The sequence below is a fragment of the Salmo salar genome, chromosome 14 (genome assembly GCF_965601325.2).
Source record: "Salmo salar chromosome 14, fSalSal1, whole genome shotgun sequence".
NCBI classification, from domain to species: Eukaryota; Metazoa; Chordata; class Actinopteri; order Salmoniformes; family Salmonidae; genus Salmo; species Salmo salar.
In genome coordinates, this window is record NC_138304.1 from 105,777,321 (window position 1) to 105,794,918 (window position 17,598).

At 41.4% G+C, this 17,598-nt stretch overlaps 1 protein-coding gene across 1 annotated transcript in view; it reads left to right on the forward strand.

The window, feature by feature from the left end:
* Positions 1–17,598, forward strand: part of csmd2 (CUB and Sushi multiple domains 2) — an 854,766-nt gene that overhangs the window by 65,773 nt on the left and 771,395 nt on the right. Inside the window, 1 exon segment of the mRNA XM_082961372.1 lies at positions 6,494–6,710. Within this exon segment, the coding sequence (XP_082817498.1) occupies positions 6,494–6,710 (217 nt within the window).

Here is a 17,598-nt window from a genome sequence, read left to right on the forward strand (position 1 = left end):
CTCAGTCGGCTCATCGGGCTTTAAAGCCTCCACCAGATCGCCAGGTTCCCCTGCCTCAACCGATCTGTCAGGTTCCTCCCCAGCTCATTTGACAGGTTCCAGTGCCTCAGCTGGCGTGACAGGTTCTTGCTCATCAGCAGGGGTGACCGGTCCGCTCCTGATCTCCGGGTTCGTCACCTTTGACGGCATCTTGCAACATCTGTCAAGCATGGTGGAAGCAATGTGATGGTCTGGGGATGCTTTGGTGGTGGTAAAGTGGGATATTTGTATAAGGTAAATGGGATCTTGAAGGAAGGCTATCACTCCATTTTGCAACGCCATGCCGTACCCTGTGAACGGGGCTTAATTGAAGCCAATTTCCTCCTACAACAGGACATCGACCCAAAGCACACCTCCAAACTATGCAATAACTAGGGAAGAAGCAGTCAGCTGGTTTTCTGTCTATAATGGAGTGGCTAGCAAAGTCACTGGATCTCAACCCCATTGAGCTGTTGTGGGAGCAACTTGACCGTATGGTACGTAAGAAGTGTCCATCAACTCAATCGAACTTGTGGGTGGTGCTTCAGGAAGCATGGAGTGAAATCGCTTCAGAATACCTCAACAAATGGACAACTAGAATGCGAAAGGTCTGCAAGGCTGTAATTGCTGCAAATGGAAGATTCTTTGACGAAAGCAAAGTTTGAAGGACACAATTATTATTTCAATTAAAAATCATTGTTTATAACCTTGTCAACGTCTTGACTATATTTCCTATTTATTTTGCAACTAATTTCATGTATGTTTTCATGGATAACAAGGTTATTTCTAAGTGACCCCAAACCTTTGGATGGTAGTGTATGTGTGTGGATACCTGTGTTTGTGCACATGTCTGTTCGTATGCTTGTAATGTAACGCAGCATACTCAAGAAGCACCGCTTATAATCAGTCAGTGATGCAGAAATACCTTGGCTTTCTGCACCACTGACCGAGAAAGCCAAGGTATTTGTGTACCACTAACAGAGAAAGACAAGGTATTTTTACATCACTGACCAAGAAAGCCAAGGCATTTCTGCACCACTGACAGAGATAGCCACAGCATTTCTGCATCACTGACAGGGATAGCAACAGCATTTCTGCATCGCTGACAGAGATAGCAACAGCATTTCTGCATCGCTGACAGAGATAGCCACAGCATTTCTGCATCGCTGACAGAGATAGCCACAGCATTTCTGCATCGCTGACAGAGATAGCCACAGCATTTCTGCATCGCTGACAGAGATAGCCACAGCATTCCTAATCACTGAAGGAGAAATCAAATCAAATTCAATTTCATTGGTCACATACACATGGTTAGCAAATGTTAATGTGAGTGTAGTGAAATGCTTGTGCTTCTAGTTCCGACCATGCAGTAATATCTAACAAGTAATCTAACAATTTCGCAACAACTACCTCATTTCCCTCATTAAAATGCAAATCAATTTATAACCTATTTTGACATGCGTTTTTTCTGGATTTTTTTGTTGTTATTCTGTCTCTCACTTCAAATAAACCTACCATTACAATTATAGACTGATCATTTCTTTGTCAGTGGGCAAACGTACAAAATCAGCAGGGGATCAAATACTTTTTTCCCTCACTGTAAATATATGGATGAGCGATGGCCGAACGGCATAGGCAAGATGCAGTAGATACTATAGAGTACAGTATATACATTACGAGATAAGCAATGTAGGGTATGTAAACATTATATATAGTGGCATTGCCTCTTACATCTAGGCGTTCCGCCAGCGGAACCCCTAGCCAACAGCCAATGGGATTGCATGGCACGAAATACAAAACCTCAAAAATCCAATAATTTCAATTTTTCAAACATACGACTATTTTACACCATTTGAAAGATAAACCTCTCCTGAATCCAACCACGTTGTCTGATTTCAAAAAGGCTTTACAGCGAAAGCAAAACATTAGATTATGTTAGGAGAGTACATAGACCAAAATAACCACACAGCCATTTTCCAAGCAAGCATATATGTCAATATAACCCAAAACACAGCTAAATGAAGCACTAACCTTTGATGATCTTCATCAGATGACACTCCTAGGACATTATGTTATACAATACATGTATGTTTTGTTCAATCAAGTTCATATTTATATAACAAAAACAGCTTTTTACATTGGCGCGTGATGTTCAGAAAATGCATTCCCACCAAAAACTTCTGGTGAATTTACAAAAATACTCATCAAAATGTTGACAAAATATATAACAATTATTTTAAGAATTATAGACACAGAACTCCTTTATGCAATCGCTGTGTCAGATTTTAAAATAGCTTTTGGGCGAAAGCACATTTTTCAATATTCTGAGTACATAGCTCGCCATCACACCCGCCAAGTTCAGGGCCACCTAAACTCAGAATTAGTATTAGAAATATTGTATTACCTTTGCTGATCTTCGTCAGAATGCACTCCCATGACTGCTACTTCCACAAGAAATGTTGTTTTTGTTCGAAATAATCCATAGTTATGTCCAAATACCTCCGTTTTGTTCGTGCGTTCAGGTCACTATCCAAAGGGTAACGCGCGAGCGCAATTGGAAATACAAAAAGTCTAAATGTTGCATTACCGTACTTAGAAGCAAGTCAAACGCTGTTTAAAATCAATTTGGTTGGTATTTTTAACGTAAAATTGCGATAATATTCCAACCAGACGATAGTGTATTCATTCAAGGAGGAAAAGAAAAAACAGCTGCTCGCTGGAATGCGCATATCCAATCTCTTTTTCCTCACGCAGACCACTCAGTAACTGAGCTCCTATACTCTGCCCAGAGACAGGAGAAGGCTCAATCCACTTTCTGAAGGCTTTAGACAGCCAATGGAAGCCTTAGAAAGTGCAACGTAACAGCACAGATACTGTAGTTTCGAAAGGGAAGAAAGAAGAACTACATTTCTCAGATCCAACACTTCCTGGTAGAATTTTTCTCAGGTTTTTGCCTGCCATATGAGTTCTGCTATACTCACAGACACCATTCACACAGTTTTAGAAACTTCAGAGTGTTTTCTATCCAAATCTACTAATAATATGCATATTCTCGTTTCTGGGCAAGAGTAGTAACCAGTTTAAATTGGGTACGTTTTTTCATCTGGCCGTGAAAATACTGCCCCCTATCCATATCAGGTTAAGGTGACTAGTGATACATTTATTACATCCAATTATACATTTTTAAAGTAGCTAGAGATTTGAGTCAGTATGTTGGCAGCAGCCACTCAATGTTAGTGATGGCTGTTTAACAGTCTGATGGCCTTGAGATAGAAGCAGTTTTTCAGTCTCTCGTTCCCAGCTTTGATGCACCTGTACTGACCTCGCCTTCTGGATGATAGTGGGGTGAACAGGCAGTGGCTCGAGTGGTTGATGTCCTTGATAATTTTTGTTGGCCTTCCTGTGACATTGGGTGGTGTAAGTGTCCTGGAGGGCAGGTAGTTTGCCCCCGGTGATGCGTTGTGCAGACCTTTCTACCCTCTGGAGAGCCTTATGGTTGTGGGTGGAGCAGTTGCCGTACCAGGCAGTCATACAGCCAGACAAGATGCTCTCGATTGTGCATCTGTAAAAGTTTGTGAGTGTTTTTTGTGACAGGCCAAATTTCTTCATCCTCCTGAGGTTGAAGAGGTGCTGTTGTGCCTTCTTCATCACACTGTCTGTGTGGACGGACCATTTAATTTTGTCCGTGACGTGTACACCGAGGAACTTAAAACATTCCACATTCTCCACTACTGTCCAGTCGATGTGGATAGGGGGGCTGCTCCCTCTGCTGTTTCCTGAAGTCAACGATCATCTCCTTTGTTTTGTTGATGTTGAGTGTGAGGTTATTTTCCTGACACCACACTCCGAGGGCCCTCACCTCCTCCCTGTATGCCATCTCGTTGTTGTTGGTAATCAAGCCTACCACTGTAGTGTCGTCTGCAAACTTGGTGATTGAGTTTGAGGCGTGCATGGCCACGCAGTCATAGGTGAACAGGGAGTACAGGAGGGGGCTGAGAATGCACCCTTGTGAGGCCCCAGCGTTGAGGATCAGCGGGGTGGAGATTTTGTTTCCTAGCCTCACCACCTGGGGACGTCCCGTCAGAAAGTCCAGGACCCAGTTGAACAGGGCGGGGTCGAGACCCAGGGTCTCAAGCTTAATGACGAGTTTGGAGGGTACTATGGTGTTAAGCTGTAACGATGAACAACATTCTTACATAGGTATTCCTCTTGTCCAGGTGGGTTAGGGCAGTGTGTAGTGTGATTGCGATTGCATCGTCTGTGGACATTTTGGGGTGGTAAGCAAATTGGAGTGGGTCTAGTGTGTCAGGTAGGGTGGAGGTGATAAAATCCTTGACTAATCTCTCAAAGCACTTCATGATGATGGAAGTGAGTGCTACCGGGCGATAGTCGTTTAGCTCAGTTACCTTAGCTTTCTTGGGAACAGGAACAATGGTGACACTCTTGAAGCATGTGGGAACAGCAGACTGGGATAGGGATTGATTGAATATGTCCGTAAACTAAACACACCAGCCAGCTGGTCTGCGCATGCTCTGAGGACGCGGCTAGGGATGCCGTCTGGGCCAGCAGCCTTGCAGGGTTAATACGTTTAAATGTTTTACTCATGTTGGCTGCGGTGAAAGAGAGCCCGCAGGTTTTGGTAGCGGGCCGTGTCAGTGGCACTGTATTGTCCTCAAAGCGAGCAAAGAAGTTGTTTAGTTTGTCTGGGAGCAAGACATTGGGGTCCGCGACGGGGCTGGGTTTTTTTTGTAGTCCGTGATTGACTGTAGACACTGCCACATACCTCTCGTGTCTGAGCCGTTGAATTGCGACTCTACTTTGTCTCTATACTGACGCTTAGCTTGTTTGATTGCCTTGCAGAGGGAATAGCTACACTGTTTGTATTCGGTCATGTTTCCGGTCGCCTTGCACTGATTAAAAGCAATGGTTCGCACTTTCAGTTTTGCATGAATGCTGCCATCAATCCACAGTTTCTGGTTGGGGAAGGTTTTAATAGTCACCGTGGGTACAACATCACCGATGCTCTTGCTAATAAACTCGCTCACCGAGTCAGCGTATACATCAATGTTGTTGTTCGACGCTATCCGGAACATATCCCAGTCCACGTGATCGAAGCAATCTTGAAGCGTGTGTCATAGAAAAATTGCAAGATTGTGTTATAATGCTTTTATTGCATTAAATGGTTGTTTTATTCGACAGAATAGAGTATTCTGTTAACTATTGTGTGTGTGTTCTACTGAGGATGGGCCTCTATGAGATAACACTGACAGAGGATATTTACGATGTCTTTGGGTGATAAAACCTAAAGAGCATTCCAGAGAACATGAGTTAATGTTTCTGCTCAAAAACCTTATCAGGAAGAGACGGTTCCAGTTTGGATTCTTAACTTTGTGACACATTCTATGTGTCTGTTGTTCATCATGTAGGTTGAAATGGGTGTATCTTGGCTATAAAAGACCTTTGTACTTTTGTCTTGCCACTCAACGGGTCATTAGAAATGGTGAATCATTGACAAGTCATTGCTATTGCAAAGCTCTCATTATTAAATATGTATTTTAAGTATAACTCTGACTTGTGTGATAAGTTTGTCTCTCCTCATTTGATAGTAAAGAAATAAACCACCACACGTGGAATCAGATTGGTCGGACCAGCGTTGAACAGACCTGAGCACGGGCGTTTCCTGTTTTAGTTTCTGTCTATAGGCTGGGAGCAACAAAATGGAGTCGTGGTCAGGTTTGCTGAAAGGAGGGCGAGGGAGGGCTTTGTATGCGTCGCAGAAGTTAGAGTAACAATGATCCAGAATTTTTCCTGCCCAGGTCACGCATTCAATATGCTGATAAAATTTAGGGAGCCTTGTTTTCGGATTAGCCCAGAAAAGCCAAGGCATTTCTGCACCACTGACAGAGAAAGTCAAGCTATTTCTGCACCACTGACAGAGAAAGACAAGGCATTTCTGTACCACTGACAGAGAAAGTCAAGCTATTACTGCACCATTGACAGAGAAAGACAAGGCATTTCTGCACCACTGACAGAGAAAGACAAGGCATTTCTGCACCACTGACAGAGAAAGACAAGCTATTTCTGCACCACTGACAGAGAAAGACAAGGCATTTCTGCACCACTGACAGAGAAAGACAAGGCATTTCTGCATCACTGACAGCATCTAGTACCAGGTCTCAGGAAGGCAGTAGTGATGCATTAGCCATCTGTTTCTGAGGGAAAAGCCCATCTGTTTGTTAGCTTTTCTGTGTGCGAATTTGAGTGGTTACATTTCTCCAACCGCATCCCTCAGCTGTTTACCTAAACAGTAGTGGGGTGTCCACTTTGTTGGTGTTTGAACTGGAAATATCCCCTTTAATGTTACTTAGTATATGTTGCTCAGAGTCTATTTTGCTAACCACATGTTCTCCCTCTCTCCATCCATCCTCCTTCCCTCCCCTCTTCCTTCTCCCTCACCCTTCCTCCCCCCCAACAGCTCAGAACTGCAGTTATACTCTCCAGAACCCCAACGGTACGATAGAGAGCCCTGGCTACCCATACGGCTACCCCAACTATGCCAACTGTACGTGGGTGATCCTGGCAGCAGAACACAACAGGATACAGCTGGTGTTCCAAGGTTTCGCCCTAGAGGAAGACTTTGACCTGCTGTCTGTCTACGACGGCCCGCCCAGCCCGGGGAACCTAAGGACCAGGTCAGAATTATGATCTTGGATGATTTGCGATAAGATGGTTGGGCTTAATAGGGACAGGATTTTTTTCCTTGGCAAGGTGACAGGATCAGGAAAAACTCTGATGCATTGAGTTGGCACTAGTCTCTGCAATGTGAGGTGATTCGACATATCTCCCAGTGAGATCAGTGTGCAGAATAGGGCACTGAATATTAGACTGGCCCTCTGCAGTAACACTAACAGTAGTCTGTAGTGGACAGTAACACTAACAGTGGTCTGTGGTGGACAGTAACACTAACAGTAGTCTGTAGTGGACAGTAACACTAACAGTGGTCTGTAGTGGACAGTAACACTAACAGTAGTCTGTAGTGGACAGTAACACTAACAGTGGTCTGTGGTGGACAGTAACACTAACAGTGGTCTGTAGTGGACAGTAACACTAACAGTGGTCTGTAGTGGACAGTAACACTAACAGTAGTCTGTAGTGGACAGTAACACTAACAGTGGTCTGTGGTGGACAGTAACACTAACAGTGGTCTGTTGTGGACAGTAACACTAACAGTGGTCTGTAGTGTACAGTAACACTAACAGTGGTCTGTGGTGGACTGTAGCAATAAGTGCTATACAGTAGTGTGTCAGACTTTTAAAGGTAGTCCAGGGTCCATTCTGGGTCAGGTATGTTTGAAAGCTATTGGAAATCCATGTTTTGGAGTGTCTGTATTAGAGCTGTGGCGGTCATGAAATTTCATCAGCCGGTGATTGTTGAGCAAATAACTGGTCGGTCTCACGGTAATTGTCCGTTAATGAACATAAAGACATTCAGCATCTCCTGGCTTCCACATACCACTGATGAAGACCTTTTGGTACATCTACAGTATAAAAAAAGTTATAAATCCATGTAATAGAGCCTACACAATCACAAATCCATTATTTATTTTAGACAGGTATAAAGAAACGTGATATTAAGGTAATGTAGTCTATTTCAGAAGAACAGAATAGCATACTCTGAGTTGTCCTTATGTTTGGTCCTGACGTGGCTATGCCATATGGCTGTGGGGCTACACTAGTTCATTTAAGCAGACAAGATTTGCTTAGAATTCTGTGGCATTATTTTATATTATTTCATATTATGAAGAATAGAATTGAAAAAAGCTGATTAAATAGAATGGATGTTTTCTCCAAACGATTTGAGGAAGTGCACATAGGCGGCGATTCCGTGTTGAGCGGTTAACCTGTTGGGGCTAGGGGGCAGTATTTGCACGGCCGGATAAAAAACGTACTCGATTTAATCTGGTTACTACTCCTGCCTAGTAACTAGAATATGCATATAATTATTGGCTTTGGATAGAAAACACTCTAAAGTTTCTAAAACTGTTTGAATGGTGTCTGTGAGTATAACAGAACTCATATGGCAGGCCAAAACCTGAGAAGATTCCATGCAGGAAGTGGAAATCTGATTTGTTTCCAGACAGGTTAACAAAGAAACAGGTACTCCAATATGCTGAATTTAGAGTTATTAATTTAACTTCAGTTGTTCTACAAACGTTGGGCTATATGTTTAGATTTTTAATACATTGTAAGGGTGCATGATGAGACTAGTGATGATTTGATAAAAAAAGTGGCGTGAAAGACTGTGAGAGAATTTCCCGTTTGCATCCCCTTTGTATGGCCGTAATGCCCCCTAAAAAAACAATCCATGCCTTTTGCAGTCAGTGGTCGTTGTGCCCTTGGGCTGAATATAATAATTATAGTTCCCTTCTCCCAGCTGCTTGCCGAACCACCTCTCACTCACATGACGTGACTGCACGCATCCTGATCCAATTCTGAGGCACATATTGAAGATATTGGAAGAAATGTTCACATTTACTTTTCGTCAGCCAACAAGATGAGTAGGCCTAACGAACAGCAAAAACCACTAGCCTATGTCAATCTACTATCACCCATACTACAAAAATTGACCTATTCTGTGCGAGAAATAAATATTCAAAATTGTTGTGGGATGCGATAGACCCCAAATTAATACAACCACTAGCATGAAAAAAAAAAAATGTAAGCAATGAGCCTGACACAGCAGACCATAAAGCTTTGCTTAAAATGTTCATAAACTATTATTTTCTTCACATTATAACATTATAAGTGCAGAAAAGTGAACACGGCAGTAGGCTATAAGAGCGAATGTTCGTTCCATTAGCAGGAAAACACAATTCTCAAAAGTGACCTCAAAATGTGATTAAGCTTTTATTATAAAGGTGCATTTTTTTTATGGAGAAGACGGTCTTCCACAAACTTAAAACTCACAAATTTAAAACTCACAAATTTAAAACTCACAAATTTAAAACTCACAAACTTAAAACTCACAAATTTAACCTGTTGGGGCTACAGGTTAGCAATGAACCCCGAGCCGGGATTGCTAACAAGGCTGGAAATTCAAAACATCAAAAATCGAATAATTTCAATTTCTCAAACAATCAACTATTTTACCCAATTTAAATGATAAACATCTCCTTAATCTAACCACATTGTTCGATTTTCAAAGAGGCTTTACGGCAAAAGCATGAAGTTAGATTATGTTAGGACAGTACATAGCCACAAAAGTACAAACATCCATTTTCAATTCAAGGTCAGGCGTCACCAAAAGCAGAAACCAGCTTGAATTATGCACTAACCTTTTACAATCTCCATCAGATGACACTCCTAGGACATTATGTTATACAATACATGCATTTTTTGTTCCATCAAGTTCATATTTATATCCAAAAACAGCATTTTACAGTAGCGTGAAATTCAGATTTTTTTCTTCTCTGAAATGCTGGTAAATTATAATATTGTCATTCAAAGAATAATATATTATCATCTCGTAATTGCTACCGAATGGCCAGATCTCAAAATAACTTTACTGGGAAATCACATTTTGCAATAAACGGGGTGCTATGCTAAGAACAACAGGCTATGCTATACAGTTAGCATCATCTAAAATCGATAATAACATTGTAAATATCCCCTTACCTTTGATTATCTCCATCAGAAGGCAGGCATCCCAGGTCCGGAAGGCATCCCAGGTCCGGAACAAATGTGGTTTCTTTTGACAAAGTTCATAATTTATGTCCAAATAACACCAAGTACTTAGCGTTCATTATGCTCCCACAAAACGTGGTGGGGGACTGTAAAATCACGCCGAAAAGCTAAAAAAACCTAGTAAATAATCTATTTATGTTCGTTCAAACATGTCAAATGTTGTTTAGCATTAATCTTTTGGTCCATTTTTAACGTTAAACATCAGTAATATTTTCACACAACCTATCCTATGTCGAGATAAACAATGAAGACAAAACTCACGTTTCTCAGATTTATGCGCAGGCGCAAAAAAATGAAGTGATGACATGTCAACTTCCTTGGATTCTAATTTGCTCTCTGTTTATCATAGACGCTTCAAACAACTTTATAAAGATCGTTGACATCTAGTGGAAGCCGTAGGTGTTGCGAAATGAATCCTTTCTCACTATGGTATCTATAAAACAATGACACTAAATAGTACAGTCACAAAATTCACATTTTTTTTTAAATCTATTTTTCACAGGTTTTTGCCTGCAATATGAGTTTTGTTATACTTACAGACACCATTCAAACTGTTTTAGAAAATTCAGAGTGTTTTCTATCCGAATGTGTTAATAATATGCATATCCTAGCTTCTGAGTTGGTGTAGGAGGCAGTTAAAAATGGGCACATATTTTTTTCAAAATGTCTCAATACTGCCCCCGAGCCCCAACAGGTTTTAAAACTCACAAATTTAAAACTCACAAATTTAAAACTCACAAACTTAAAACATCACAAACTTAAAACTCACAAACTTAAAACTCACAAACTTAAAACTCACGCGCTAACTATGTGTACCAGTTAGGCTCTATACCCTTTGTAAGGTGGGTTAATGTGCTTCATTTTAAGAAGTTATCGGCTAGACTACATGAAGTGTGTGACTATCATTTCAAAAAGTTAAAAAATAATAATTTAAAAAAGGCGTGCGCTGTTTCTTGCCTTAAGCATCATTCACAAGTGTTATACTAATATTGTCACCCACCAGACTATTCTCGATTTAATCTTGTCTTTACATATACTACATTATATATGTGTGAAATTTATTTTGATTTAGAATGGACCGTTATCATGCACCTGTATTGAAACAGGGGCAGCAGGAAAAATACATGTCATCTATGCACTTAAATAGGAAATGTAAGACACTGTTTCTGTGATTTATTTTCATGCCAGCCAGGTAGACTATACTCCTGTTATAAAGAGAAGCAATGTGCTCAATGTTAGGAAAGCTGAGAAATAAATATAGTAGGCCTAGCCTATAGAAAGCTGATGGGTTCCTCCTCTTTTTAATAGAGGCCATCACTCTGTTTGATTAGAATTTCGATCAGATTTGCATTGATGTCAGAGTGATTAGAGGGACAATAAAGTGCTGAGTACCAGGCAGTTAGCAAGTTTGGTAGGCTACTAATGACCATCAGCAGCATCAGAGCTTGGAGAAGCCTAATTACCGTGACCAAACGGTCACGTGGAATTTGAGTGCCGTCATGACTCGTGAACGCCGGTGTGGTGGCAATACAGTCACAGTAACAGCTCTAGCCTGTATTGTTGACATACAGTACAGGTGGACCAGTGAGATAGCATAGGGATTAAATATTCTCTCCTTCTGCCTCTTGTTGTGGTAGTAACCTAACATTTGAATGGACTCTACCTCTTGTTGTGGTAGTAACCTAACATTTGAATGGACTCTACCTCTTGTTGTGGTAGTAACCTAACATTTGAATGGACTCTACCTCTTGATGTGGTAGGATCCTATTTAATCATTTGAATGGCCACTTCATTCATGTAGCCCTCTGTCATAGCTACTTATCCTCATAGCTGAGCTCTTCAATTGGGTTAGTGTGGCACTACCTCAGAGGATTTTTTGAAATATGTTATGTAAGCTTTTTTTTATATATATATATAGAGAGAGAGATATGCCTCATCTTAAGATGTAGCAGCCTTTACTAAAGCATTTTCTAGCCGTCGGCATGACATTGTTTTTTGAATGTCTGGCTGGTCTTTATTATATGCACACAGCAGTGCCGCACACTGTCTCTCTCTGTCTCTCTCTGTCTCTCTCTGTCTCTCTCTGTCTCTCTCTGTCTCTCACTGTCTCTCTCTCTGTCTCTCTCTGTCTCTCTCTGTCTCTCTCTGTCTCTCACTGTCTCTCTCTCTGTCTCTCTCTGTCTCTCTCTCTGTCTCTCTCTGTCTCTCTCTGTCTCTCTCTGTCTCTCTCTGTCTCTCACTGTCTCTCTCACTGTCTCTCTCTCTGTCTCTCTCTGTCTCTCTCTCTGTCTCTCTCTGTCTCTCTCTGTCTCTCTCTGTCTCTCTCTCTCTCTCTCTGTCTCTCTCTGTCTCTCTCTGTCTCTCTCTGTCTCTCTCTGTCTCTCTCTGTCTCTCACTGTCTCTCTCACTGTCTCTCTCTCTGTCTCTCTCTGTGTCTCTCTCTGTCTCTCTCTGTCTCTCTCTGTCTCTCTCTCTCTCTCACTGTCTCTCTCACTGTCTCTCTCTCTCTGTCTCTCTCTGTCTCTCTCTCTGTCTCTCTCTGTCTCTCTCTGTCTCTCTCTGTCTCTCTCTCTCTCTCTCTGTCTCTCTCTGTCTCTCACTGTCTCTCTCACTGTCTCTCTCTCTGTCTCTCTCTGTCTCTCTCTCTGTCTCTCTCTGTCTCTCTCTGTCTCTCTCTGTCTCTCTCTCTCTCTGTCTCTCTCTGTCTCTCTCTGTCTCTCTCTCTCTCTCTCTCTGTCTCTCTCTGTCTCTCTCTGTCTCTCACTGTCTCTCTCTCTGTCTCTCTCTCTCTCTCTCTCTCTCTCTCTCTCTGTCTCTCTCTGTCTCTCTCTGTCTCTCTCTGTCTCTCTCTCTCTCTCTGTCTCTCTCTGTCTCTCTCTGTCTCTCTCTATCTCTCTCTGTCTCTATCTCTCTGTCTCTATCTCTCTGTCTCTATCTCTCTGTCTCTAAGTCTCTGTCTCTCTCTGTCTCTCTCTGTCTCTCTGTCTCTCTGTCTCTCTGTCTCTCTCTGTCTCTGTCTCTCTGTCTCTAAGTCTCTGTCTCTAAGTCTCTGTCTCTCTCTGTCTCTCTCTGTCTCTCTGTCTCTCTGTCTCTATCTCTCTGTCTCTAATTCTCTGTCTCTCTCTGTCTCTCTGTCTCTCTCTGTCTCCCTCCGTCACAGCAGAACATATATTTAAATGTGTGTCATCTGTCTTATTAGTCACCTCCAGCTGTGTCATCTCTCTCTAACTTTTCCTCTTTTTCTTTCTTTCTTTCTTTCTTTCTTTCTTTCTTTCTTTCTTTCTTTCTTTCTTTCTTTCTTTCTTTCTTTCTTTCTTTCTTTCTTTCTTTCTTTCTTTCTTTCTTTCTTTCTTTCTTTCTTTCTTTCTTTCTCTCTCTCTCTTTCTTTCTCTCTCTTCTTCTTCCCTGCTCCTTTGGTGCCAGGGGCACCTTTGCCTCCTCTCTCCCTCCAAATGGAAATGAAAGAGGGATAACAACCTTGTGTAAGGAAGAATTGGAAGAAAATGAAAATGAGAGAGGGCGAGAGAGAGAGAAAGGGATCAATTTGTGTAGAGGAAGTAAGAGAGGAGAGAGAAACAAGATAAAAAGACAGCGAGGTAGAGAGAGGTAGAGAGAGGTAGAGAGAGGTAGAGAGAGGTAGAGAAAGAGAGATGTAGAGAGATGTAGAGAGATGTAGAGAGAGAGAGAGAGAGGTAGAGAGAGGTAGAGGGAGGTAGAGAGAGGTAGCGAGAGGTAGAGAGAGAGAGAGAGAGAGAGAGAGAGATGTAGAGAGATGTAGAGAGAGGTAGAGTGGTAGAGAGAGAGATGTAGAGAGAGAGCGAGAGAGAGATGTAAAGAGACTGAGAGAGGTACCATGAGGGGGGAGAGGGAAGGAGAGAGGGGGGAGGAGAGGGGGGAGGAGAGGAGAGGAGAGGAGGGGAGGAGAAAGGAGAGGAGGAGAGGAGAGGAGGAGGGGAAGAGAAGGGAGAGGGGAGGTGGGGAGGGGTAGAGGAGGGGAGACTAGGTTGTCAAGTAGTTGTGATTGTTGAACACAAAGCTCCCGTTGAGTGGTGTGTCTGTGTCATATTGTTGTTGTGTGTCATAGATTTGGCCTCTCTACGCCTTTCAAAGGAGACATTTTGTAAAGTGAGCAGAGAGCTCATGTTTATCAGGCAGTCAGTGCGTGGTGTGCTGCGTGCAGAGAACATATAAACAGGCCTCGCTCTTTCTGTCTCTCTGTCTCTCTCTCTGTCTGTCTGTCTGTCTGTCTGTCTGTCTGTCTGTCTCTCTCTCGGTCTCTCTCTCTGTGTCTCTGTCTCTGTCTCTGTGTCTCTCTCTCTTTGATGAGCTGCTCTCTCTCAGCCCCAGGACCAGCTGGATGAGGGGACTATTTTCTTTGCTCAGCTCTTGGCATTGCAGGGCTTGGTAATGATATGAGAGGGGGTCACTGTATTTTAGATGTTTCAAAACTTAATTGCTCTTTATTGAGTTTTTATTATTAGTGGATATTGGCCTAATTCTGCCCTGCATGCATTGTTTGTAGTTTTCCTCTGGACATGTAGGAGAATCTTACAGAACTCTGCATGCAGGGTTTCAATGGGGCGTTTGTCCCATTTGATGAAATCTTGTTTTGCAAGTGGCCCCACACCTCGCTGCTCTAAAGTGCAATTGGTTCACTGAAACATTCAATTCATTTTAGTCTAATTTTAATAGGTATTTCAATTAGATATGTGTTTTAATGGCGTAGAATGCCCTGTGTATTTTCTCTCTCAGTTCATTCACTGCCTCATTAAGGTGTCCAGTTGAGCTTATTTTTAAACCTAACTAATTGTAGTGTATGCTGCACTCTATATATTTTGTACAAATTGAGAACTTTGGTTTCATTCCCTGAGATCTGGATCTTCTCTGGAAAATCATTATTTTAGACTTTTTGGGGTTTACTGCCAGGGCCCAGGTCTGGCAGTACTGCTCCTGCAGGTCCAGGCTCTACTGTAGGCCGTGTGCTGTGGGTGACAGCAGTGTCATGACGTTGCCCTCTTTGGACACAGCGAACACCATCCCCCTCCCTCTGCACCATCTCCCTCTGTCTCCTACACCCAGGCTGCTGTGGTCAGAGAGGTCGTAAATTCCTGGAGGAGACTATCTCCTCATGGCCACAGTATACAGGGAGAGAGTGAGTTTTCATAGAGAGAACAAAGGAATTTCTTCCACCTCACAGAACTGGAGAACCGAAACGACATTTATGTTCTGGAGAATGTATAAAAGATCAGTGAAGAATCCAGCTACGAACTGGTCCATTTGGTAAAATTTTGTGAAACTCATGAGAGACAATATGGCCACATTACCATAACGCTGTTTATATAATAGCCTCAGCTATGAGGCTTAAATCTAATTGTTGTATAAAATGAATGAATAAGGATGAAGCGTAGCGTGCCACCCGTGGTGCACCCTATCAACAGCAGGTGCATTTCAAGAGCGGCAAATTTGAAACCAAATAAATGTCAAAATTCAAATTTTTCAAACATACAACTATCTTACACCCATTGAAAGATAAACATCTCCTTAATCTAACCACGTTGTCCGATTTCAAAAAAGTTTTACGGCGAAAGCATAAAGTTAGATTATGTTAGGAGAGTACATTGACAATAGCTGTGTGTAATGTTTTGTCAATTCAAAGACAGGGTCACCAAAACCATAAAACCAGCTAAAATGATGCACTAACCTTTTACAATCTCCATCAGATGACACTCCTAGGACATTATGTTAGACAATGCATGCATTTTTAGTTCTATCAAGTTCATATTTATATCCAAAAACAGCGTTTTACTATGGCATTGATGTTGAGGAAATCATTTCCCTCCAATAACCGGCAGTCAAGTCAGCACCACAAATTAAATAATTAAAATTAGAAAACATTGGTAAAATATTATATTGTCATTTAAAGAATTATAGATTTACATCTCTTGAACGCAATCAACTTGCCAGATTTAAAAAATAACCTTACTGGGAAATCACACTTTGCAATAATCTGAGCACTGCGCCCAGAAAAATATGCTTTGCTATACAGACAAACGGCCATGTTGGAGAGATCTAAAATCGAAAATACTATGTAAATAATCCATTACCTTTGATTCTCTTCATCAGATGTCACTTCCAGGAATCCCAGGTCCAAAACGAATGTAATTTTGTTCAAAAAAGCTCATCATTTATATCCAAAAAGCTCCATGTTGTTAGCACATGATCTAAGCCAGCCGGACTTCTCGTCATGAACGAGGGGAAAAAAATATATTTACGTTCGTTCAAACATGTCAAACGTTGTATAGCATAAATCATTAGTGCCTTTTTTAACCAGAACATGAATAATATTCAAGGTGGACGAATGCATTCTCTTTTATAACGTATTGGAACGAGGGTACCCAACATGAACTCGCGCGCCAGAGTCTAATCGGCCATCACCGTTCCATGGCTCTTGTTTGGTCAGATCTCACAGTAAAAGACTCAAAACACTTTGTAAAGGCTGGTGACATCTAGTGGAAGCAATAGGAAGTGCCAAAACATTAATCAACCCCTGTGTGTTTCAATGGCATAGGCTTAAAGGTAATTCAACACATCAGGTATCCACTACCTGTCAGAAAATGTCTCAGGGTTTTGCCTGCCAAATGAGTTCTGTTATACTCACAGACACCATTCAAACAGTTTTAGAAACTTTAGGGTGTTTTCTATCCATATGTAATAAGTATATGCATATTCTAGTTACTGGGTAGGATTAGTAACCAGATTAAATCGGGGAAGTTTTTTTATCCAGCCGTGAAAATACTGCCCCCTAGCCCCAACAGGTTAAGGAAGTTTAGAACTCTACCATTTATAATACTACAGAAAACCTTCCCCAGGTTACTGTTCACACAAATGCCTCTGTAATTGTTAGGGTCAAATTTGTCTCCGTTCTTAACCTCTATGGGCTAGGTGGGACGCTAGTGGTGCACTCCATCAACAGCAGGTGCATTTCAAGAGCGGCAAATTTGAATCCAAATAAATGTCAAAATTCAAATTTTTCAAACATACAACTATTTTACACCCTTTGAAAGATAAACATCTCCTTAATCTAACCACGTTTTACGATTTCAAAAAGGTTTTACGGCGAAAGCATAAATTTAGAGTATGTTAGGACAGTACATTTACAAGAGTTGTGTGTAATGTTTTGTCAAGTCAAAGACAGGGTCACCAAAACCATAAAACCAGCTAAAATGATGCACTAACCTTTTACAATCTCCATCAGATGACACTCCTAGGACATTATGTTAGACAATGCATGCATTTTTAGTTCTATCAAGTTCATATTTATATCCAAAAACAGCGTTTTACTATGGCATTGATGTTGAGGAAATCGTTTCCCTCCAATAACCGGCAGTCAAGTCAGCGTCACAAATTAAATAATTAAAATTAGAAAACATTGGTAAAATATTATATTGTCATTTAAAGAATTATAGATTTACATCTCTTGAACTCAATCAACTTGCCAGATTTAAAAATAACCTTACTGGGAAATCACACTTTGCAATAATCTGAGCACTGCGCCCAGAAAAATACGCGTTGCGATACAGACTAGACGTCATGTTGGGGAGATCTAAAATCGAAAATACTATGTAAATAATCCATTACCTTTGATTCTCTTCATCAGATGTCACTTCCAGGTATCACAGGTCCATAACGAATGTAGTTTTGTTCAAAAAAGCTCATCATTTATGTCCAAAAATCTCCGTCTTGTTAGCACATGATCTAAGCCAGCCGGACTTCTCGTCATGAACGAGGGGAAAAAATATATTTACGTTCGTTCAAACATGTCAAACGTTGTATAGCA